General features: G+C 36.8%; 1 protein-coding gene across 1 annotated transcript in view; it reads right to left on the reverse strand.

The window, feature by feature from the left end:
- Positions 1-25531, reverse strand: part of LOC130934347 (uncharacterized) — a 46197-nt gene extending 20666 nt beyond the window's left edge. The window contains exons 1-6 of the mRNA XM_057863926.1: positions 25408-25531; positions 25063-25301; positions 24770-24850; positions 24406-24498; positions 23969-24070; positions 23531-23836 (exon numbers count right to left, since the gene is read on the reverse strand). Coding sequence (XP_057719909.1) covers positions 23531-23836; positions 23969-24070; positions 24406-24498; positions 24770-24850; positions 25063-25301; positions 25408-25531 — 945 coding nt within the window. The remainder of the gene's footprint in view (positions 1-23530; positions 23837-23968; positions 24071-24405; positions 24499-24769; positions 24851-25062; positions 25302-25407) is intronic.
- Positions 25532-26678: the final 1147 nt, after the last annotated feature.

The following is a 26678-nucleotide window of genomic DNA, read 5'->3' on the forward strand; positions in this document are numbered from 1 at the left end:
CCCTGATGCTAGCCATGTATTGGAACCTGAACCAGTTCAGTTAAGGGAAGATTTGACGCTACCAGTGGCTCCGGTCAGAATTGATGATACTAGTATCAAACGGTTGCGTGGAAAAGATGTTTCACTAGTCAAAGTGGCATGGAGTCGAGGCGGTGTTGAGGAACACACTTGGGGACTTGAGTCAGAGAGGCGATCGGATTATCCGCATTTATTCTCAGGTAATTGCATTTGAATTTTGTGGGCAAAATTCCCAATTAGGTGGGTAGAATGTAAAACCCGGTTAATTAACGGCTAATTAACCCATAAATGAGAATTTATTCTAGAAAGCCTAAAATGTGATTTTTATGGCTAAATGTGATAGAGGAGATTGAGACGAGAATTTTGGTACCAATTTTGTAGAATTCGGACCAAGATTGGACCGAACGGGCCAAACCGGGCCAACTGGACCCAAAGTGGGCCCTTGGCCCAACATAACTTAACCAAAACCCTAGTTTTCAGCACTCTCTCTCTCCTCATTTGTTACACACACAAGCTGAAATGGTGGAGAGGAAGGGAAGAACATTCTCTCAACTTCTCTCTCTCACTTGATCTTCAAATCACCATAACTTTTGATCTAGAGCTCCGATTGCCGCCCCGTTTGCGGCCACGCGTTCACCGCGGAGAGCTCTACAAAACCCATATAATCAATCTTGAGGTAAGCCACACCTTGCTGTTCGAAATCTCAGCCCCTATTTTCGAGTTTCATGGGTTAAATGTTGAGATTTTGGGGTTCTTTGATGTTATAGGACCCAACTCTCTTGAAGGAGAAGGTTAATCTTGTCTCCTTGGACCTTGGGTGTGGTAAGATTCTCAACCCTAGTGTATTTTGTTGTTTTATGATGTTTGGGTTTTGAGATGTTGTGTATGGGTATGATGGTTGTGGCTTAGGTTGTGTGTGTGTGGACATTGGAGCTTGATTGGTGATTTTGAACAAGCTTGGAAAGGGCTTGGTGGTGAAAAATCTGCTCTTGGAGGTGTTGAGGCCTTGTGAGCTTGAGGATAAGTGGTTTAGAAGTGCTCCGGTGGAGCTTGGGAAATTCGGCTAAGGTATGGTTTCGGTTTCCCGTATCTAATATGTAATGTGGTAGGAAATACTTAGGCTAGAGGCCCTAAGATAGGCATTGAATGGTTGATGTTGTTGAATGATTGAGATATATGATGTGGTCATATATGTGATGATGAGTATTGATGCCTTGATAGAATGATGTATGAGAAATATGCATGTTGTGATATATGCTTGATTATTGGTTATGGTTGAATTGTGGGTTGAACCATGTTGATGGTGAGTATGATGTTGTTTGTACCATGTTGATTTATTGGAATTGGTGTTGTTGAGGATTGGTATGAGGAATAGTATATGATATGTCAATATGTTTGAGTTTGAGCCACTTGGGTGAAGTGGGATATAATGGTGAAATAGTGATTTTGGTAAATTGTGAGTTATGTGTCAATGTGTGAGTTGAGGAGGCTTGATGTTGAATTTGATGTATTTTGATTGATTTCAAAGAAAAGGGATGAAATTGGCATGTTTTGATTGATTTTGGAGAGAAATGGAAATGGCTTGTTTTGAAAATGGCACTTTGTGGTTTTTATGAAAAACATGGTTTTTGGGCATACTTTGGCGGGACATAACTTGGACTACGGATCTCTGTTTTGTACCAAATCTTTTTAGAAATGAAATTGGATCCGGGATGTCCGTGCCGTTCGAAGAACGGACGAAAAACGATTTAAAATGAGGAAGTTATGTCCGTTGGAAGATTGGGGTCAAAATCTGTGAAATTCTGCAGCTTTTAACTTAGAAAATTTTTAGCAGAATGTCCCCTTGCGCGTGGGCGCACCTGGCGCGTACGCGCCGATCTTCCGTAAGGTGCCATCCACGCGTACGCGTGATGTGCGCGGGCGCGCCGATTGTGCTGCACCCTATGTCTAGCCATTTTCCCGAGAGTTATGCCAGAACTGTGCCGGTGTTGTGCCTAGGGCACGAGAACACCCGCGCGTACGCGTGGTTGACGCGTGCGCGCCGATGGGCAAGTTTGGGATCCACGCGTTAGCGTGCACGACGCTTGCGCGCCGATGAGTTTTTGAGGCCATCCACGCGTGCGTGTGGAGTGCGCGTACGCGTGGCCCTGTTTTCATCCCAAAGTTGATTTTTGAGTTTTAAAAGCCAAATCTCATACTTCTAAGCCTCCGATCTCACTATTCATGTCTTAAATCATCATAATATGCCTAGCTATTAGAAAGGGGCTAGTGAATGTGATAACTTGCGAGTGAAGCAAGGGAAAAATGTATGATCAATAAGGATCAAGATGATTCTGTGAGATGCGGAGGATGGTGGTGGAAGTGTTTGTTATGCCATGGGCCGAAAGGCTGTAATTGTTTATGAAATGGCTGGTTATGGATTTAACCATGAGCCGGAATAGCTGTGTATGCTATGAATATTGGCTGGTTCTGGATTGAACCGTGAGCCGGAATGGCTGGTATGGATGTTGATCCATGGATGAGAATTCATGCATGTTGATGCTGAATTATTGATAATTGTGAAATTGCACTTCCACTATCTGAGTACGAGTTTCCTTGGGTAGTAGCAGTGGCTAGCCACCACGTGCTCCAGGTTGAGACTCGAAGCTCTGTTAACCCTATGTTGTAAGTGTGGCCGGGCACTGTGAAAGGCCCGGATGAGCTCGAACCCCCGTAAATATTCACCAGTGAGGGTGAAGGATATGGATCATGTTTATGATCACGTTTATAACGAGTATAACTCGAGTTTGGGGATGCACGACAGAGGGACAGTCCAATGGTTAGCGACCAGGACTTGTCGGGTTGGCTATATAACCGACAAGATGATATCATCGGCCACTAGGGACAGGCATTCATCATATGCATACTATGTGAATTGTTTGAGATTGCCTATTTGACTGCATATTACTTGCTAATTGTCTAAATGTCTTAACTGCTATTATTTGTATATTCTTTGTTTGATATATCTGTGTTTGCTATAATATACTCCTGCTGGTGGTTGGGAGGTTTGAAGGAATTGGAAAGGGAAGTATTAGTTAGACTGAAGAATCTTTAGTCAGGTGCCCTTATACGGTTTAGCTTGTTTATAAGCTTTGATATTATCTGGAGGAAGTTCTAGGATTGCCTTTGGCTTTCCTCCATTATTATGTATTATATGTGGAAGCTGTTACCATGCTGGGGACCTCTGGTTCTCACCCATGCGGATTTTGTGGTTTTCAGATGCAGGGCGTGAGGTTACCCGCTGAGGCACGCTGGAGACTTCTATATTGCGAAGATCCGTTGTTCTCGGGGCTATGTTTTGGTTTATATGTTTTGTTTAGATACTTTTATCTCCATTCAATAATACAAACTGTGATGACTCCTCTTATGGGAGATTTTGGAGAATAGGTTTTATGTATTTGTGTCCCTTTGGGTTACCTTGGGGTTTTCCTTATTTTATCATATGTATATATATTGTTATACTCGGACCGGTTATCTTCGCAGCCGGATCTTGAGTCTTGATATTCCTGTTTTTGACACTCCTTTGTATATATATAATCTCACGTTGGTTATCCTTGTTCGTTACGATATCGATCGGAGTGTTGCGCTTTCGAGTTGCGATTTTTGTTTACCCCTTTTTCTACAAAGGCTCCTAGTTATAACCAATCATTCATACTACTATATGTACTAAATTTTTGTTTTAGAGGTCGTAATACCTTGCCATCTCTGAATTATGACTTAAGCATAAGACTCTGTATGGTAGGGTGTTACAGCAGGGTTCTCAGGATCATAAGCTTCTTCAGAAGCTGCCTCTCTAGTACTGTTGGATGCATGTTGCAATCCATTCAGATTTTGAGAGATCATGTTGACCTGTTGAGTCAACACTTTGTTCTGAGCCAATATGGCATTCAGAGCATCAATTTCAAGAACTCCTTTCTTCTGAGGTACCCCATTATTCACGGAATTCCTCTCAGAAGTATACATGAACTGGTTGTTTGCAACCATGTCAATGAGTTCTTGAGCCTCTTCAGGCGTTTTCTTCAGGTCAATAGATCCACCTGCAGAATGGTCCAATGACATTTTTGAAAATTCAGAGAGACCATAATAGAATATATCTAATATGGTCCATTATGAAAACATGTCAGATGGACATCTTTTGGTCAGCTGCTTATATCTTTCCCAAGCTTCATAGAGGGTTTCACCATCTTTTTGTTTGAAGGTTTGAACATCCACTCTCAGCTTGCTCAGCTTTTGAGGAGGAAAGAATTTATCCAAGAATGCAGTGACAAGCTTATCCCATGAGTCTAGGCTATCCTTGGGTTGTGAATCCAACCATACTCTAGCTCTGTCTCTTACAGCAAAAGGGAAAAGCATGAGTCTGTAGACTTCAGGATCAACTCCATTCGTCTTTACAGTCTCACAGATCTGCAAGAACTCAGTTAAAAACTGATAAGGATCTTCAGATGGGAGTCCATAAAACTTGCAGTTTTGTTGCATTAAAGCAACTAGTTGAGGCTTAAGCTCAAAGTTATTGGCTCCAATGGCAGGAATGGAGATGCTTCTTCCATCAAACTTGGACGTTGGCTTTGTGAAGTCACCAAGCATTCTCCTTGCATTATTATTATTTTCGGCCATCTCCTTCTCTTGTTCTAATGTTTCTGAAAGGTTACCTTTAGAATAATTTAATTTAGCTTCTCTTAATTTTCTCTTCAGAGTCCTTTCAGGTTCTGGATCAATTTCAACAAGAGTGCCTTTTTCCCTGTTCCTGCTCATATGAAAGAGAAGGAAACAAGAAAAGAAAGAGGAATCCTCTATGTCACAGTATAGAGATTCCTTTATGTTAGTAGAAAAAGAAGGGGTAGAAGAATGGAGAGGGGGATTCGGATTTTGGATGAAGAGAGGTGAAGAAAAGTGTTAGTAATTAAATAATTAAATAGAAGAAGAAAAGAGAAGAGAGAATTCGAAAATGAGTTTGAAAAGGAGTTAGTGATTTTCGAAAATTAGAGATACATTGTAATTAAAATTAAAACATGAAACAATTAGTTAATTAAAAATAATTTTTGAAAAAGAGAGAGATATTTTCGAAAATAGAAGAGGGAGAATTAGTTAGGTGGTTTTGAAAAAGATAAGAAACAAACAAAAGGTTAGTTAGTTGATTGAAAAAGATTTGAAATCAAATTTGAAAAAGATAAGAAGATAGTAAGTTAGATAAGATATTTTGAAATCAAATTTTGAAAAAGATAAAATTTTTGAAAAAAAGTAAAACAAAAGATAAAAAGAATTAATTTAAAAATTTTAAAATTATTTACTTCACTAACAAGAAACGACAAGATAAGATTCTAGAACTTAAAGATTGAACCTTTCTTAACAAGAAAGTAACAAACTTCAAGTTTTTGAACCAATCACATTAATTGTTAGCTAATTTTCGAAAATATGATGTAAAGATAATAAAAAGATTTTGAAAATATTTTGAAAAAGATTTTTGGAATTTTCGAAAATTATAAAGAAAATTGAAAAAGATATGATTTTTAGAAAAGATTTTAAAAAGATAAGATTTTTAAAATTGAAATTTTGACTTGACTTGTAAGAAACAACTAATTTTGAAAATTTTTGACCAAGTCAACCCAAAATTTCGAAAATTTGGAGGGAAATAAGGAAAAGATATTTTTTTTATTTTTGAATTTTTAATTATGAGAGAGAAAAACAACAAAAATACTTAATGCATGAAATTTTTAGATCAAAACCATGAATGCATGCAAGAATGCTATTTATGTCAAGATGAACACCAAGAACACTTTGAAGATCATGATGAACATCAAGAACATAATTTTGAAAATTTTTGATGCAAAGAAAACATGCAAGACACCAAACTTAGAAATTTTTAATGCATGGAAAATATGAATGCAAAGATGCACATGAAAAACAACAAACAACACAAAACAAGAAATCATCAAGATCAAACAAGAAGTCTTGTCAAGAACATCTTGAGGATCATGAAGAACACTATGAATGCATGGGATTTTCGAAAAATGCAAGAAAATTTTTTTTTAAAAGCATGCAATTGACACCAAACTTAAAAATTACACAAGACTCAAACAAGAAACATAAAATATTTTTGATTTTTATGATTTTCTAATTTTTTTTTGTATTTTTATTAATCTTTGTTTTCGAAAATATTTTTGCAAAAACGAAAAATAAAAGAAAAATTTTTGAAAAAAGATTTTTGAAAAGAAAATTACCTAATCTGAGCAACAAGATGAACCGTCAGTTGTCCATACTCGAACAATCCCCGGCAACGGCGCCAAAAACTTGGTGGACGAAATTGTGATCATGCTTGTATCATTTGTGATCAATGTTCTAATTATTTTGAGATGAAGGCTTCTAAGTGGCACCAGCTGAATTCACAACTCCGTTCAACTAACCAGCAAGTGTACTGGGTCGTCCAAGTAATAAACCTTACGTGAGTAAGGGTCGATCCCACAGAGATTGTTGGTATGAAGCAAGCTATGGTCACCTTGTAAATCTCAGTCAGGCAGATTAAAATTGTTTATAGGTTCGAAAATTAATAATAAAATAGAAATAATAAAAGGGATAGAATACTTATGTAGATTCATTGGTAGGAATTTCAGTTAAGTATATGAAGATGCTGTATGGCCCAAGAACGCCTGCTCTCCTACTGCTTCAACTCAATCCTTCTTAATCCTTTCCATGGCAAGCTGTGTATAGGGGTTCACCATCAACGGTGGCTACTTTCAATCCTCTCGGGAAAATGGTCCTCTGCGGCTGTCACTCGCATGGCTAATCGTCTGGAGGCATCACCCATGGTTGATGGCTACATCCCATCCTCGCAGTGAAAACTACGCTCACGCACTCTGTCACAGCACGGCTAATCACTGGTTGGTTCCTGCGCCTACTGGAATAGAATCCCTTGATTCTTTTGCGTCTGTCACTAACGCCCAGCACTTGCAAGTCTGAAGCACGTCACAGTCATTCATTACCAGAATCCTACTCGGAATACCACAGACAAGGTTAGACTTTCCGGATTCCCAGGATCCTACTCGGAATACCACAGACAAGGTGAGACTTTCCGGATCCTCATAAATGCCGCCATCTATCTAGCTTATACCACGAAGATTCTGTTGGGGAATCTAAGAGATACACATTCAAGCTCGGTTGCATGTAGAACGAAAGTGGTTGTCAATCACGCGCGTTCATAAGTGAGAATGATAATGAGGGTTATCTAATCATCACATTCATCATGTTCTTGGGTGTGAATGAATATCTTGGAATAAGAATAAGAGAGAATTGAATAAAAGAAAATAGAACTGCATTAATACTTGAGGTACAGCAGAGCTCCACACCCTTAATCTATGGTGTGCAGAAACTCCACCGTTGAAAATACATAAGTAAAAGGTACAGGCATGGCCGAATGGCCAGCCCCCATGGTCTAAGAACTATGCGTTCAAAGATCTGATCCTAAGATCTAAAGTCATCAAAAGATGATGTCTCATACAATAGATAAATGTTCTATTTATAATAAACTAGCTCCTAGGGTTTACATGAGTAAGTAATTGATGCATAAATCCACTTCCGGGGCCCACTTGGTGTATGTTTGGGCTGAGCTTGATCAATCCACGAGCTGAGGCTTCTCTTGGAGTTGAACTCCGAGTTATGACGTGTTTTGGGCGTTCAACTCCGGATCATGACGTTTTTCTGGCGTTTAACTCCAGAAAGCAGCATGTACTTGGCGTTCAACGCCAAGTTACGTCATCATTTTCCGAATAAAGTATGGACTATTATATATTGCTGGAAAGCCCTTGATGTCTACTTTCTAACGCCGTTAAGAGCGCGCCAATTGGAGTTCTGTAGCTCCAGAAAATCCATTTTGAGTGCAGGGAGGTCAGAATCCAACAGCATCAGCAGTCCTTTTGTCAGCCTTTTTCAGAGTTTTGCTTAAGTCCCTCAATTTCAGCCAGAATTTACCTGAAATCACAGAAAAACACACAAACTCATAGTAAAGTCCAGAAATGTGAATTTAACATAAAAAGTAATGAAAACGTCCCTAAAAGTAGCTTGATCTTACTAAAAACTACCTAAAAACAATGCCAAAAAGCGTATAAATTATCCGCTCATCAATTTCATTCTCAAGACTAAATGAATTCCTTTACAAGACAAATGGCAATAAATGAAAGTTGAAAGTGGTATCATTTTATATGTATAAATAGCAAGCATCCTCATATGCTTTTTATATAATAACAACAACAACAACTGAATATTATTCTCTCTCCCTTTATACACATAGCAATAATAAAAACAAATACTATTCTCTCTCTCTTTACTTTTTATACTCCTTTCTGTCTTTGTATATATATATATATATATATATATATATATATATATATATATACACATTACAACATATAATATTATTATATATATAAAAATTATTATTGAGCTAATTATTTTAATACTAGAGTCTTCTATTTATACACCTTTATTTTATATATCTTTTATTTATTTTACAACACAATCATCCACTACTCTCAACGTGTACCCTTTAATTCACACATTTCTAATTCACATTGGAAATCTTAGTCAGACAAAATAGAAGGTTCTCGGATTGAAATAATTCATAAGTAGTAATTCGATCTAAATAATAATAAATTTATACCGATTTTTACTTTGTAAAGTAATCTAAATCATCTATAAATATTTTTTTATTTTGGGATTACGGTTTTGGTAAATAATATATTTAATTTATTTAAATAAAAAAATCCCAAGAACTAATTATCAAATAAGTTATCATGTACTTGTGTATAATATATGTGTTATTTAATTTATTTTTAACATGTATTATATTTTAATATATATTTTATACAGATATATCATGAATAATTTCTCCTAAAAATTTAAACCAATAAAAAAGACACATAAATAATTATATTTATTATAATGCGTTTCTTTTAGAAAGAGTCTTTCTTATGTTTTTTTTTTTGAATTTTTTTTCATAAATTTTTTTTCTATTTTTTATTGGTCTTATATTAATTTTTTTGGATTTATCTAGAATCGAACTCTAAATTTTCAAATCATAAAAATTTTCATACTATGTCATAAAACTACCTTTCTTAAAAGTTTAAACTTGTAAGAGGAGGCACAAATGGTTATATTTCTAATTTAATAAGATAACTATTAGATCATTTAACTAGTACTCCCAAGAGTACTCTACAGACAAATAAACCCAAGTAAAATGATCAACAAGTGTGAGTCAGCTTGTAGTCTTTATTTTGTTAGCATCCTATTAGAATATGCCACAAATTAAAAAGATGTGTGGTGGACGAAATTGTGATCTATTGTCTTTGTACTTGTATGAAATTTAATGATTGGCTCTATTTGAATTCACAACTCCGTTCAACTAACCAGCAAGTGTACTGGGTCGTCCAAGTAATAAACCTTACATGAGTAAGGGTCGATCCCACAGAGATTGTTGGTATGAAGCAAGCTATGGTCACCTTGTAAATCTCAGTTAGGCAGATTAAATTGGTTTATGGTTTCGAAAATTAATAATTAAATAAAAAGTAAAAAGGGATAGAAATACTTATGTAAATCAATAGTGGAAATTTCAGATAGGTGTATGGAGATGCTGTGTTCCTCTTGAAACTCTACTTCACTACTCGCTCTTCCTTCAATCCTTCTTACTCCTTTCCATGGCAAGCTGTATGTAGGGCATCACTATCATCAATGGTACTTTAATCCTCTCGGGAAAATGGTCCTATGCGCTGTCACTGCACGGCTAATCGTCTGGAGGCATCACCCTTGGTTGATAGCTACATCCCATCCTCTCAGTGAAAATGGTCCAAATGCTCTGTCACAGCACGGCTAATCATCTGTCGGTTCTCAATCAGGTTGGAATAGAATCCATTGATTCTTTTGCGTTTGTCACTAACGCCCAGCCTTCAGGAGTTTGAAGCTCGTCACAGTCATTCAATACTGGAATCCTACTCGGAATACCACAGACAAGGTTAGACTTTCCGGATTCCCAGGATCCTACTCAGAATACCACAGACAAGGTTAGACTTTCCGGATCCTCATGAATGCCGCCATCTATCTAGCTTATACCACGAAGATTCTGTTGGGGAATCTAAGAGATATGCGCCCGGCCTAAGGTAGAACGGAAGTGGTTGTCAATCACGCGCGTTCTTAGGTGAGAATGATGATGAGTGTCACGGATCATCACATTCATCAAAATATTGTGCAACGTATATCTTGAAATAAGAATAAGAGAGAATTGAATGAAAAGTAATAATAATTGTATTGAAACTTGAGGTACAGCAGAGCTCCACACCCTTAATCTATGGTGTGCAGAAACTCCACTGTTGAAAATACATAAGTGAAAGGTTCAGGCATGGCCGAATGGCCAGCCCCCTGAGTGATCAAGAGACCGAATAATCAAAGGCTAGACAGTCAAGAGATTAAACTGTCAAAAGATGTCTAATACAATGGTTAAATGTTCTATTTATAATAAACTAGCTCCTAGGGTTTACATGAGTAAGTAATTGATGCATAAATCCACTTCCGGGGCCCACTTGGTGTATGCTTGGACTGAGCTTGATCAATCCACGAGCTGAGGCTTCTCTTGGAGTTGAACTCCGAGTTATGACATGTTTTGGGCGTTCAACTCCGGATCATGACGTTTTTCTGGCGTTTAACTCCAGACAGCAGCATGTACTTGGCGTTCAACGCCAAGTTACATCGTCAATTTCCGCATAAAGTATGGACTATTATATATTTCTGGAAAGCTCTGGATGTCTACTTTCCAACGCCGTTGAGAGCGCGCCATTTGGAGTTCTGTAGCGCCAGAAAATCCATTTTGAGTGCAGGGAGGTCAGATTCCAACAGCATCAGCAGTCCTTTTTGTCAGCCTTTTTCAGAGTTTTGCTCAAGTCCCTCAATTTCAGCCAGAAATTACCTGAAATCACAGAAAAATACATAAACTCATAGTAAAGTCCAGAAATGTGAATTTAACATAAAAACTAATGAAAACATCCCTAAAAGTAGCTTGAACTTGCTAAAAACTACCTAAAAACAATGCCAAAAAGCGTATAAATTATCCGCTCATCACAACACCAAACTTAAATTGTTGCTTGTCCCCAAGCAACTGAAAATAAAATAGGATAAAAAGAAGAGAATATACTATAAATTATAAAATATCAATGAATATTAATTATAATTAGATGAGCGGGACTTGTAGCTTTTTGCTTCTGAACAGTTTTGGCATCTCACTTTTTCCTTTGAAGTTTAGAATGATTGGCTTCTCTAGGAATTTAGAATTTCGGATAGTGTTATTGACTTTCCTAGTTAAGCATGTTGATTCTTGAACACAGCTACTTATGAGTCTTGGCCGTGGCCCCAAGCACTTTGTTTTCCAGTATTACCACCGGATACATAAATGCCACAGACACATAACTGGGTGAACCTTTTCAAATTGTGACTCAGCTTTGCTAGAGTCCCCAGTTAGTGGTGTCCAGAGCTCTTAAGCACACTCTTTTTGCTTTGGATCACGACTTTAACCACTCAGTCTCAAGCTTTTTACTTGGACCTTCATGACACAAGCACATGGTTAGGGACAACTTGATTTAGCCGCTTAGGCCTGGATTTAATTTCCTTGGGCCCTCCTATCCATTGATGCTCAAAGCCTTGGATCCTTTTTACCCTTGCCTTTTGGTTTTAAGGGCTATTGGCTTTTTCTGCTTGCTTTTTCTTTTTCTTTCTATTTTTTTTCGCAAGCTTCTTCTTGTTCACTGCTTTTTCTTGCTTCAAGAATCAATTTCATGATTTTTCAGATCATCAATAACATTTCTCTTTGTTCATCATTCTTTCAAGAGCCAACAATTTTAACATTCATAAACAACAAGATCAAAAGACATATGCACTGTTCAATCATTCATTCAGAAAACAAAAAGTATTGTCACCACATCAATATAATTAAACTAAATTCAAAGATAAATTCGAAATTCATGTACTTCTTGTTCTTTTGAATTAAAACATTTTTCATTTAAGAGAGGTGAAGGATTAATGGAGTTTATTCATAGCTTTAAGGCATGGTTACATACTAATGATCATGAAATAAAGACACAAAACATAGATAAACACAACATTAAAAACCGAAAACAGAAAGAAATAAAGAACAAGGAATGAATCCACCTTTAGTAGCGTCTTCTTCTTGAAGGTCCAACAATGTCCTTAAGCTCTTCTATGTCCCTTCCTTGCCTTTGTTGCTCCTCCCTCATTGCTTTTTGATCTTCTCTTATTTCTTGGAGAATGATGGAGTGCTCATGATGTTCCACCCTTAATTGTTCAACATTGTGGCTCAAATCTTCTAAGGAAGTGTTGAGTTGTTCCCAATAGTTGTTTGGAGGAAAGTGCATCCCTTGAGGCATCTCAGGGATTTCTTGATGATGAGCTTCCTCATGCATCTCTTGAGAACCGTGAGGGGTCTCTCTTGCTTGCTCCATTCTCTTCTTGGTGATGGGCTTATCCTCTTCAATGAGGATGTCTCCTTCTATGATAACTCCAGCTGAGTAACATAGATGGCAAATAAGGTGAGGAAAAGCTAGCCGTGCCATGGGTGAAGGCTTGTCAGCTATTTTGTAGATTTCATTGGAGATGACCTCATGAACTTCTACTTCCTCTCCAATCATGATGCCATGAATCATGATAGCCCGATCCACAGTAACTTCAGATCGGTTGCTAGTAGGAATGATGGAGCGTTGAATGAACTCCAACCATCCTCTAGCTATAGGCTTGAGGTCCAGTCTTCTTAGTTGGACTGGCTTGCCTTTGGAGTCTCTCTTCCATTGAGCTCCTTCCACACAAATGTCCATAAGGACTTGGTCCAACCTTTGATCAAAGTTGACCCTTCTAGTGTAGGGGCGTTCATCTCCTTGCATCATGGGCAAGTGGAATGCCAACCTCACATTTTCCGGACTAAAATCTAAGTATTTCCCCCGAACCATTATGAGATAATTCTTTGGACTCGGGTTCATACTTTGATCATGGTTCCTAGTGATCCATGCATTGGCATAGAACTCTTGAACCATTAAGATTCCGACTTGTTGCATGGGGTTGGTTAAGACTTCCCATCCTCTTCTTCGGATTTCATGTCGGATCTCCGGATACTCAATTTTCTTGAGCTTGAAAGGGACCTCAGGGATCACCTTCTTCTTTGCCACAACATCATAGAAGTGGTCTTGATGGCTCTTGGAGATGAATCTTTCCATCTCCCATGACTCAGAGGTGGAAGCTTTTGTCTTCCCTTTTCCTTTTCTAGAGGATACTCCAGCCTTAGGTGCCATTGATGGTAATGGAAAAACAAAAAGCTTATGCTTTTACCACACCAAACTTAAATATTGCTCGCCCTCGAGCAAGAGAAGAAATAAGAGAAGAAGAAGAAGAAGAAAAATATGGTAGAGAGGGAGAGAGGTAGGTTCGGCTAAGTGGGAGAAGAGGGGTTTGTGTTGTGTGAAATTGAAGTAGAATGGAAGGGTATTTATAGGAAGAGGGGGTAGTGTGTATTCGGCCATATAGGGTGGGAATGGGTGGGAAATTGGTTTTGAATTTTTGAAGGTAGGTGGGGTTTATGGGGAAGAGTGGATGGATGTGAATGGTGAAGGGAGTAATTGGGAAGAGAGATTGAGGTGATTGGTGAAGGGTTTTGGGAAAGAGTGTTCATTGGGAAGAGAGATTCAGAGATTGAAGTTGTTGGGAAGTGTGACATGGGGAAGAGTAAAATAGGATTAGGAGGTAAGGTGGGAATATGTTAGGTGGGGATCCTGTGGGGTCCATTGAGTTGATCCTGTGGGGTCCACAGGTCCTGAGGTGTCAAGGAATTCCATCCCTGCACCAAATAGGCATGTAAGATGCCTTTGCACACCATTCTGGCGTTTAAACGCCGTGTGGTGCACATTCTGGGTGTTCAACGCCCATGTAAAGCATGTTTCTGGCGTTGAACGCCAGTTTCATGCTTGTTACTGGCGTTCAGCGCCAGCTTTTCTTCTCTGGGCACATTCCTGGCGTTCAGCGCCAGAATGTTGCTTGTTTTTGGCGTTCAGCGCCAGAATGATGCTCTGTTCTGGCGTTGAACGCCAGCCAGATGCATCTTACTGGCGTTGAACGCCAGCCTGTGCGTCCTCCAGGGTGTGATTTTTTTTCTTCTGCTGTTTTTGATTCTGTTTTTAATTTTTATGATTTTTTCGTGACTCCTCATGATCATGTACCTAATAAAACACAAAATAAAAATAGAATAAAATAAAATTAGATAAATAAAATTGGGTTGCCTCCCAACAAGCGCTTCTTTAATGTCAATAGCTTGACAGTGGCTCTCATGGAGCCACAAGGTGATCAGGTCAATGTTGTATAGTTGCCAACACCAAACTTAGAGTTTGGATATGGGGTCTTAACACCAAACTTAGAGTTTGGTTGTGGCCTCACAACACCAAACTTAGAGTTTGACTATGTGGGCTCTTCTTGACTCTGAACTGAGAGAAGCTCTTCATGCTTACTCTCTTTTGTCACAGAGGGATGGCCATGTGCCTTAAACACAAGGTAGTCCCCATTCAATTGAAGGACTAATTCACCTCTGTTGACATCTATCACAGCTCCTGCTGTGGCTAGGAAAGGTCTTCCAAGGATGATGCAATCATCCTCTTCCTTCCTAGTGTCTAAGATTATGAAATCAGCAGGGATGTAAAGGCCTTCAACCTTTACTAGCACGTCCTCTACTATTCCATAGGCTTGTCTCAATGACTTGTCTGCCAGTTGTAATGAGAACAAGGCAGGTTGTACCTCAATGATTCCCAACTTCTCCATTACAGAGAGTGGCATAAGATTTATCCCTGACCCCAGATCACACAGAGCTTTTTCAAAGATCATGGTGCCTATGGTACAAGGTATTAAGAATTTGCCAGGATCTTGTTTCTTTTGAGGTAGAATTTTCTGAATCCAAGTATCCAGTTCATTAATGAGCAAGGGAGGTTCACTTTCCCAAGTCTCATTACCAAATAACTTGGCATTCAGCTTCATGATAGCTCCTAAATATTGAGCAACTTGCTCTCCAGTTACATCTTCATCCTCTTCTGAGGAAGAATAGTCTTCAGAGCTCATGAATGGCAGAAGGAGATTTAATGGAATCTCTATGGTCTCTATATGAGCCTCAGATTCCTTTGGATCCTTAATAGGAAACTTCTTCTTGCTTGAGGGACGTCCCAGGAGGTCTTTCTCACTAGGATTTTCGTCCTCCTCCTCCCTTGTGCATTCGGCCACATTGATTATATCAATGGCCTTGCACTCTCCTTTTGGATTCTCTTCTGTATTGCTTGGGAGAATACTGGGAGGAGTTTCAATGACTTTCTTACTCAGCTGGCCCACTTGTGCCTCCAGATTTCTAATGGAGGATCTTGTTTCACTCATGAAACTGAAAGTGGCCTTTGACAGATCAGAGACTACATTGGCTAAATTAGAGGTGTTTTGTTCAGAATTCTCTGTCTATTGCTGAGAAGATGATGGATATGGCTTGCTATTGTTCAGCCTGTTGCATCCACCATTGTTAAAGCCTTGTTGAGGCTTTTGTTGATCCTTCCATGAGAAATTTGGATGATTTCTCCATGATGAGTTATAGGTGTTTCCATAAGGTTCATCCATGTAATTAACCTCTGCCATGGCAGAGTTCTCAGGATCATAAGCTTCTTCAGAATCTGCCTCTCTAGTACTGTTGGATGCATGTTGCCATCCATTCAGATTTTGAGAGATCATGTTGACCTGTTGAGTCAACACTTTGTTCTGAGCCAATATGGCATTCAGAGCATCAATTTCAAGAACTCCTTTCTTCTGAGGTATCCCATTATTCACGGAATTCCTCTCAGAAGTGTACATGAATTGGTTGTTTGCAACCATGTCAATGAGTTCTTGAGCCTCTTCAGGCATTTTCTTTAGGTGAATAGATCCACCTGCAGAATGGTCCAATGACATTTTCGAAAATTCAGATAGACCATAATAGAATATATCTAATATGGTCCATTCTGAAAACATGTCAGCTGGACAACTTTTGGTCAGCTGCTTGTATCTTTCCCAAGCTTCATAGAGGGATTCACCATCTTTTTGTTTGAAGGTTTGAACATCCACTCTCAGCTTGCTCAGCTTTTGAGGAGGAAAGAATTTATCCAAGAAGGCAGTGACCAGCTTATCCCAGGAGTCCAGGCTATCCTTGGGTTGTGAATCCAACCATATTCTAGCTCTGTCTCTTACAGCAAAAGGGAAAAGCATGAGTCTGTAGACTTCAGGATCAACTTCATTCGTCTTTACAGTCTCACAGATCTGCAAGAACTCAGTTAGAAACTGATAAGGATCTTCAGATGGAAGTCCATAAAACTTGCATTTTTGTTGCATTAATGCAACTAGCTGAGGTTTCAGCTCAAAGTTGTTGGCTCCAATGGCAGGAATGGAGATGCTTCTTCCATCAAACTTGGACGTTGGCTTTGTGAAGTCACCAAGCATTCTCCTTGCATTATTATTATTTTCGGCTGCCATCTCCTTCTCTTGTTCGAAAATTTCTGAAAGGTTGTTTCTGGATTGTTGTAATTTAGTTTCTCTTAGTTTCCTTTTCAGAGTCCTTTCAGGTTCAGGATCAATTTCAACAAGAGTGCCTTTTTCCCTGTTCCTGCTCATATGAAAGAGAAGAAAACAAGAAAAGAAAGAGGAATCCTCTATGTCACAGTATAGAGATTCCTTTATGTTAGTAGAAAAAGAAAGGAGAAGAAGAATGAAGAAGAATTCGGATTTTTAGATGAAGAGAGGTGAAGAGAAGTGTTAGTAATTAAATAATTAAATAGAAGAAGAAAAGAGAAGAGAAATTTCGAAAATAATTTTGAAAAAGGGGTTAGTATTTTCGAAAATTAGAGATAAGATGTAATTAAAATTAAAATTTAAAACAATTAATTAATTAAAAATAATTTCTAAAAAAGAGAAAGGTATTTTCGAAAATTGAAGAGGGAAAAGTAGTTAGGTGGTTTTGAAAAAGATAAGAAACAAACAAAAAGTTAGTTAGTTGATTGAAAAAGATTTGAAATCAAATTTTGAAAAGATAAGAAGATAAGAAGTTGGATAAGATATTTTGAAATCAAATTTTGAAAAAGATAAAATTTTGAAAAGGGTAAGATAAAAAGATAAGATAAAAACTTTTTTTTTTTAAAAAAGATATTTTGAAAAAGATTTTAATTTTTTTAAAAAGACTTAACTAACAAGAAACTACAAGATAAGATTCTAGAATTTAAAGATTGAACCTTTCTTAACAAGAAAGTAACAAACTTCAAATTTTTGAATCAATCACATTAATTGTTAGCTAATTTTCGAAAATTAGATATAAAAGATAAGAAAAAGATTTTTGCAAAAGTAATTTTTAAAATTTTCGAAAATAATAAAAAAATGAAAAAGATATGATTTTTGAAAAAGATTTTGAAAAGATAAGATTTTTAAAATTGAAATTTTGACTTGACTTGTAAGAAACAACTAATTTTAAAAATTTTTGACCAAGTAAACCCAAAATTTCGAAAATTTGGAGGGAAATAAGGAAAAGATATTTTTTTGATTTTTGAATTTTTAATTATGAGAGAGAAAAACAACAAAAATACTCAATGCATGAAATTTTTAGATCAAAACAATGAATGCATGCAAGAATGCTATGAATGTCAAGATGAACACCAAGAACACTTTGAAGATCATGATGAACATCAAGAACATAATTTTGAAAAATTTTTGATGCAAAGAAAACATGCTAGACACCAAACTTAGAAATCTTTAATGCATGGACTCTAACAAACAAAAAATGCATATGAAAAACAACAAACAACACAAAACAAGAAATCATCAAGATCAAACAAGAGGACTTATCAAGAACAACTTGAAGATCATGAAGAACACTATGAATGCATGGGATTTTCGAAAAATGCAAGAAAAATTTTTAAAACATGCAATTGACACCAAACTTAAAAATTGACTCAAGACTCAAACAAGAACACAAAAATATTTTTAGTTTTTATGATTTTATTTTTTTTTTTGGATTTTTATTAAATTTTTTTTTTGAAAATAAAGTTAGGAAAAACGAAAAAGAAAAGAAAAATTTTGAAAAAGATTTTTGAAAAGAAAATTACCTAATCTGAGCAACAAGATGAACCGTCAGTTGTCCATACTCGAACAATCTCCGGCAACGGCGCCAAAAACATGGTGGACGAAATTGTGATCTATTGTCTTTGTACTTGTATGAAATTTAATGATTGGCTCTATTTGAATTCACAACTCCGTTCAACTAACCAGCAAGTGTACTGGGTCGTCCAAGTAATAAACCTTACGTGAGTAAGGGTCGATCCCACAGAGATTGTTGGTATGAAGCAAGCTATGGTCACCTTGTAAATCTCAGTTAGGCAGATTAAATTGGTTTATAGTTTCGAAAATTAATAATAAAATAGAAAATAAAAAGGGATAGAAATACTTATGTAAATCAATAGTGGGAATTTCAGATAGGTGTATGGAGATGCTGTGTTCCTCTTGAAACTCTACTTCACTACTCACTCTTCTTTCAATTCTTCTTACTCCTTTCCATGGCAAGCTGTATGTAGGGCATCACTATCATCAATGGCTACTTTTAATCCTCTCGGAAAAATGGTCCTATGCGCTGTCACTGCACGGCTAATCGTCTGGAGGCATCACCTTTGGTTGATAGCTACATCCCATCCTCTCAGTGAAAATGGTCCAAATGCTCTGTCATAGCACGGCTAATCATCTGTTGGTTCTCAATCAGGTTGGAATAGAATCCATTGATTCTTTTGCGTTTGTCACTAACGCCCAGCCTTCAGGAGTTTGAAGCTCGTCACAGTCATTCAATACCGGAATCCTACTCGGAATACCACAGACAAGGTTAGACTTTCCGGATTCCCAGGATCCTACTCAGAATACCACAGACAAGGTTAGACTTTCCGGATCCTCATGAATGCCGCCATCTATCTAGCTTATACCACGAAGATTCTGTTGGGGAATCTAAGAGATATGCGCCCGGCCTAAGGTAGAACGGAAGTGGTTGTCAATCACGCGCGTTCTTAGGTGAGAATGATGATGAGTGTCACGGATCATCACATTCATCAAAATATTGTGCAACTTATATCTTGGAATAAGAATAAGAGAGAATTGAATGAAAAGTAATAATAATTGTATTGAAACTTGAGGTACAGAAGAGCTCCACACCCTTAATCTATGGTGTGCAGAAACTCCACTGTTGAAAATACATAAGTGAAAGGTTCAGGCATGGCCGAATGGCCAGCCCCCTGAGTGATCAAGAGACCGAATAATCAAAGGCTAGACAGTCAAGAGATTAAACTGTCAAAAGATGTCTAATACAATGGTTAAATGTTCTATTTATAATAAACTAGCTCCTAGGGTTTACATGAGTAAGTAATTGATGCATAAATCCACTTTCGGAGCCCACTTGGTGTATGCTTGGGCTGAGCTTGATCAATCCACGAGCTGAGGCTTCTCTTGGAGTTGAACTCCGAGTTATGACGTGTTTTGGGCGTTCAACTCCGGATCATGACGTTTTTCTGGCGTTTAACTCCAGACAGCAGCATGTACTTGGCGTTCAACGCCAAGTTACGTCGTCAATTTCCGAATAAAGTATGGACTATTATATATTTCTGGAAAGCTCTGGATGTCTACTTTCCAACGCCGTTGAGAGCGCGCCATTTGGAGTTCTGTAGCTCCAGAAAATCCATTTTGAGTGCAGGGAGGTCAGATTCCAACAGCATCAGCAGTCCTTTTTGTCAGCATTTTTCAGAGTTTTGCTCAAGTCCCTCAATTTCAGCCAGAAATTACCTGAAATCATAGAAAAACACACAAACTCATAGTAAAGTCCAGAAATATGAATTTAACATAAAAACTAATGAAAACATCCCTAAAAGTAGCTTGAACTTGCTAAAAACTACCTAAAAATAATGCCAAAAAGCGTATAAATTATCCGCTCATCAATGTGCTAGATATAATTGTACGTATGATAAGCTGGTAGAAGTTGTATATATTATTCTCTCCTTAGCCAAATTCAATCAGCAGCCCATACAAAATAATTTCATTCTTATTCCACATCAAAATAATCCATGCCCAAACAACATTAATAATTCAGAAACACCCTCCATTCTTATTAGGCCCATTCCTTTACCCAATGACCCATCCAATACTTCAAACCCACTTCACAATATTCATTTATCCAATAATCCATCCCATACTTCAAACCCACTTCATAACAATAATTTCCAACCCCCTCTCTTGGAAGCACTGAACCCCCCTCTCTCTCTCTCTCCTAATTTTTCTTTGTCTTCATCCTCCCGATCCCATTTACCTATTCCCCTAACTCTTCTTCCAATGTGACTTCTCTCCCATCCTTTCCTCAATCTCATATAGCCCCTCACTCCATTGAGCTAATCAAACCTGGACCAATCACTATCCCTCCTTCTACCCGGCATAGCCACTGTCAAATCTAGCTTCCCGCTCATCTTTCTGATTACGTCTGTAATACTTCTTTTAATTTCTAAATTTATTCATTCTCACGCTCAAGATATCTTTTGTCTTTAGTTTTCTTTTTTACTTATTTTTTACCTCACATGCCAAGTTTCTCTCATCCTTATACTTTGACTGTGAACCAAAGACTTTTCAGGATAATGTTAAGGTTTCTCACTGACAGCATGCCATGACAGAGAAAATTACCGCACTTGAGCTGAACAAACCTGGGTTCTGGTTGAGTGTCCTCTGACCAAAAAATCCATTGAGTGTAAGTAGGTTTACAAGATTAAATGCCAGCCTGATAGCAGTATTGACCGCTATAAAGCTCGCTTGGTGGCCAAGAGTTTCACATAGATAGAAGGGGTAGGTTTTCTTGAAACATTCTCACCGGTAGTAAAACCTGCAACTATAAAAAATGTTCTTACTCTGCCTTCAATTAAGGGTTGGCCAATCCAGCAACTTGATATTAACAACGCTTTCCTTCATGGTGATTTGACAGAACTATCTATATTGCTTTATCCCCTAGCCTCAAATATTCTCAGCCAAATCAATGTTGCAGATTGCTCAAATCATTATATGGATTGAGATAATCCAGTAGAATGTGGTACGAGAAACTCTCCCTTCTTTTTATTTCTTATGAATATCAGCAGACGGTTTATGATTATAGTTTGTTTTTCAAAATTCTGGGCACTGACATTTGCATAATATTGGTCTACGTTGATGATATTATGATTAATAAAAGTTCTTCTTTTGAGATAATAGCAATAAAGGGACTTTTGGACTCTAATTTAAAATTAAAGACCTTGGTACATTGAAGTAATTTTTAGGCATTGAGGTAGCTCATTCTTCTCGAGGGATCTTTCTATCATAGAATAAATACTGCTTGGACCTTTTGAACGATTCTGGGCTTTCGGGTGCAAAACCCGCACCTATTCCTATAAATAGTACCACTAGACTTCATCAAGATGATAGTCCTCTTTTGTCTGATCCATTTATTTATCGGCATCTTGTGGGTCGATTGATTTACCTAACCACAACTCGTCTGGATATCACCTACGCCACCCAACAGCTTTGCCAATTTATAGGCACTCTACTCAGGTTCACTATGCAGCAGCTCTTCGAGTACTTCGATATCTAAAAAATAATCTGGGCAGAGGTATTTTCTTTTTCAGATCTTCTAGTCTTCAGATATATGACTTCAGTGATTCTAATTAGGCAGGTTGTCCGGATACTCGTCATTCATTAACTGGTTATTGCTTTTTTTTGGGAGATTTTTTAATCTCTTGAAGGACTAAGAAGCAAACTACTACTGCTAGATCTTCAACGGAGGCTGAGTACCGAGCATTGAGTAATACTACATGCGAGCTTTTATGGATCTTGAATTTGTTATAGTTTCTTTGTGTGTCTTGTGATCGTCCACCTGTTCTGTTTTGTGATAATTAAAGAACCTTACACATTGCTGCCAATCCTATGTTCCATGAGAGGACTAAGTACTTAGAGGTGGATTGTCATCTATTTGCCAAAGGCTCAAGCTGGCGTAATGAAGTTACTTTCTGTCCCATCTTCGCGACAATTTATGGATATATTTACCAAGCCTCTTTTAACACATTCCTTTCATACCAATTTATTCAAGCTGAAAATTCTTGACGTATATCATCCTTCAACTTACGGGGTCATATTAAACCATTTGAAAGTCCAAATAAAATGATCAACAACTCTATATTTTTTTATATCACATGTTTATTTTTGCCTTCTTTTATCCTTCTAGAATGTGTGAGTCAGCTTTTATTCTTTACTCAATTAGCATCCTATTAGAATATGCCATAAATTAAAAAGATTTACTAGATATGATTGTACATATGATGAGCTGATAGAAGTTGTATATATTACAATAGCATGTAGCATAATAAATTAAGAGAAAAGTATTATACAAATTTTATCCTTCTCTTTTTTTTACTGTCCAGAATATAGTAATAATTAATAATTTAATAGCTTATTTTTAGTATACATCTAATATAGTTATTCTATTTATATATATTCTTTGTAATTAAGCATGCTTTAGCTAAGATGTATTCGAAGTGTTACAAATAAATTAAAAATAAAATAACCATGAGTTCGTAATCGTGTAAATTAAACAAGAGCACAAGAGACTTAATAATAAAGCAGAAATAGACTAAAATATGAGTTAAACCTGCTTTCAAGATGATCAGAGCACTACAACAATAACGGAGAATAGCGGTGGTTAAAATGCCGATTTGCGACGGTTTTAGACCGCCGCTAAATATATCACCAGTGACAATACATACGCAGCGCATAAGAGGGCGGGGATGAGATTTTACGGCGGTTGGTTTAGAACATAACCGCCGCTATATGACCAAGAGACATTTAGCCTACTTATTTGCGACGTATTTTAACCGCCACTATTTGCTTCCTGTGTTTTATATGGTATTTATTTGCGGCAATTTCAAACTGTCGCAAACCGCCGCTAATTGTTTACGCACACTTTTTTTATAAATTCTAAAACCTTATTTAGATTTATTTAATTAATCCGGGAGTATTTCTTAATCATATGGAGTATTTTTTTATTTTAAAAATCTTTTCGCTTGCCTCTAAAGTTCTATATTGCGGGCAAAAATTCATGAATATTTAATTGTAAAAACTAACATATTTATTGTAATATCAATAAAGTATTTCAATAGTCACCCAAAAAATAAAGTATTCGGCTAATAATTAATGCTGCATAGTAATATAAACAAAACATATACTGAAAATTAAACTATCACATATATTCTAATTTCTATTTTTTGTCATGTCCATCTAAAGAATTCATTCGTGCAGCGATCTCTGGTGGCAGCTCCCCATCTTGCTGTTAGACTACATAACTCAGCAAACTCTCTAATACCTGTCTCTTCATTTTTTCTGCTGCTATTTCATCCTCCATTACCTTCCTTTTCAATTTTTTCGCTGCTAGTTCATCCTCCACTGCCTTCCTACTCAATTTCTCGACCGTCACCTCCGCCTGTAGTTCAAACAGCATCCTTTGGGCATCTTCTGTTTGAGCTCTATCCATCAGCGGCTGCGCACTCAGATAAAAGAGTTGACTTGGTATCGGCCCGAAACCTATGCCACGCACTCTACCCGAACGCTCTTTACCGAGAGCTTGGGCAAGGGAATCATTTTCAGACAATATTCTCGTAGTTTCATCTAGCTACTCAATCTCAGATATTTTTTTCTGCAGACGTAAATAAGCATACACAATCACACTAGAAATCTAGCATACCCAAGACATTTTAATAATTAAACCTAACATGTACCATAATAATTGATGAAGTGTACTTACATCGATACTCTGCGCTTCTTCATGTATGTAGGTGCCATCACATTTTTTGTGCTTTAGGATCCATACTTCTCCTCTACCAACTCTCCTCCCTTGTTTTTGTGACTGTGACAATACAGTTTATATCATAAGTTTCACCTATTTAATTTTCTCCAATAATTTTTTTTCTTCTTCCCTATAAATAAATTCAAACTACATACCAACCAATTTATTTTATGTCAATAGGTTAACAGTCTAATGATTGCTCTATTTATTTTACAAGGATTGAGTAATTGATTATACCTAAATAGTAAATTTATTTTAATAGCTCCAGCATTTGTTTTTTGGAAATCAGCATCAGCTATCAATTCCTTATAAATCAAAACTAAAGAATGATTTGCTTAAAAATATACATTTGAGACAATGATAGCCACCTATACTTGATTAAAAATCTATATTACCTCTTCTTCTCTTACCCTAGCCAAGCTTTTAGAACTGCCAGTGTGCGTGTAAAGTTGCTTCTTTTGATTCAACGCGTTTTGCTTGTACTTCTCCTATTATGTCATCAACAGTAAAATTGGTTAGACACAGAATGTATAAAAACGAATGTACCATAAATAGTTAAATGTTCTTATATTTCTCATTTACTTTGGTGTATCACTTATATATACGTTCTTTTTCTCTTTCTTTGAAAAAAATGTATATAACTCCAAAAAAGCTTGAATGCAATAAAGTAATCTCTAAGACTGAAAATTAGTTGGTATTATATGCGTTTATATGGATCCTAGGTGGATTAAAGATAATGGCTACTTAAAAATGGGGTACCTTTGTGGCAGGATTATTATGATAATCAATGAAGCACCTCCAATGCTCTCTAGAAATTTTCTCCGGGCGGTTGTTAAGATTCTGCTCAAGTGTCAAAGTTGGTTTGTAATGCGAGTTATACAGCCTCCCCCTTGTATCCTTCCAGGACCTCCCAATTTGTTGCAAAATATTTTCTTGATTCTACCATCGCTATCTTCCTAAAAGTGAAACATCTCCTGCGATGATAATGTCCAACTGTAAGTAATTGTAAGTTGAAAGGTTTGATATGATTAAACAATGCCGAAATTCATTACCTTTATGCAATCATCATAAACCATGTCTTTGCCCTGCACCTTTGCCCAACTCTTCTCACAGATAGAAAATTTGCTATAATCAGAATCCAACGCTTCTAGGATGCCACTTAACAGGCCAGTTCCATCTCCGACTACTTGCAGTTCCTCGTTGAACCTCAATATGATCTTGCTACTATTAAGAGACCGCTCTATAGCCTCCCTTACACTTATTTTAGCATGCTTGACTATTCCTTCAGAATCTATAAAAAAAATTTTATTTGTGTGACCAATGTGCCCAACATGTGAAAAACATAACAATATCATTAGCTAATCAATTAAAAAGTCATATGGTTCAACACTTGTTACCAATGAGATCAATATTCCAAAACTCAGTAGTCTTTCGTCCTTTGTTCTTTTCAGCATCAGAAGCAGTAAATATCATGTCAATGTGTTCGTCAAACAAATCCACCTCGTTCACCTCCGGATCCATGTCTTCATTGCACAATTCCTTCACTTGTACACCATTAGCGGTCTGTGGCTCAGGTCTTGGTTCGCTCCGGGGTGGACGAAAGAGTCGGAGAAGAGCTACTGCGGAGACCCCACCGTTACTGGGGGGCAGGGGGATGAGCCAGTCATCGTCAGTGGATGGTGAAGATGCAGGAGGTGTAGCTAGAGGCTACTGACGTGGTGGCTTCACTCTTGTAACTTTTGTGTAGCAAGCTTTCCTTGGCATCTTAAAATCCTTGTATAAACACATGTAGCATGCCAAAAAAATATTAATTAATCGTAGACTAATATAATAATTAACAAGTGATATAATTAACGCAATTGGATAAAACAGTAAAGGTTGGTTTACATTATTTGTTAAATTCATGTCATTTACTAGTATATAATTTTTGTAATCTTGATTTCTCTCTTATACAGGTGTGGTTACTACAGAAAGTGGACAGTTAGTAGTAACATACACTCACAAAGATGGGGTTTGGTGGTATATTTTTCACTGGTGATGGATCAGGTCAAGTGAGAGTATGGAATTGGATAATAGATCCAACCATTTTCAGTCCAATAATTATAATCCCTTTTAGGTTTTAATATTATATGTCCAGTTTTGTTACATTTTGTTAAATCATACCCTAAAATAAGTTAAAAAGAAAAATTACAAAATAAAAACCTAATACATACTAAAATTATTTATGTTAATTTTAAGTTATTTTTTAATATATTTTAAATATATCTGAAAATAATGTGGGATGAAACCTGGTTTAACATGTATATTTGATTTATTTAATTATTGAATCTTAGGAGTGATTGGTTTGCCTAAAATCTAATTTATATTTTAATGTCATTAGCTTTGGCCAAATGTTGTAACATATATCGAAGCTTACACAGAGTACATTTAATAATTTTAGTTGTTCATCTTTACAATTTAACCAGACATATGATTTAGGGTGTGTTTGAATTACCATTTGCAAATGGAGGTTTGTATAAAATTGATTTGTAAATAATTATTTTAGATAAAAAATTACAAAAAAAACATAAATTTAAATAATTATTTTATATTATCTTATAATTTTATATTAAATATTTAAATAAATTTTAACATTTTTGTAGTACTCTCAGTATTCTTTAGTGCTCTA

The sequence above is a fragment of the Arachis stenosperma genome, chromosome 6, assembly GCF_014773155.1.
Source record: "Arachis stenosperma cultivar V10309 chromosome 6, arast.V10309.gnm1.PFL2, whole genome shotgun sequence".
In the NCBI taxonomy this organism is placed as follows: Eukaryota; Viridiplantae; Streptophyta; class Magnoliopsida; order Fabales; family Fabaceae; genus Arachis; species Arachis stenosperma.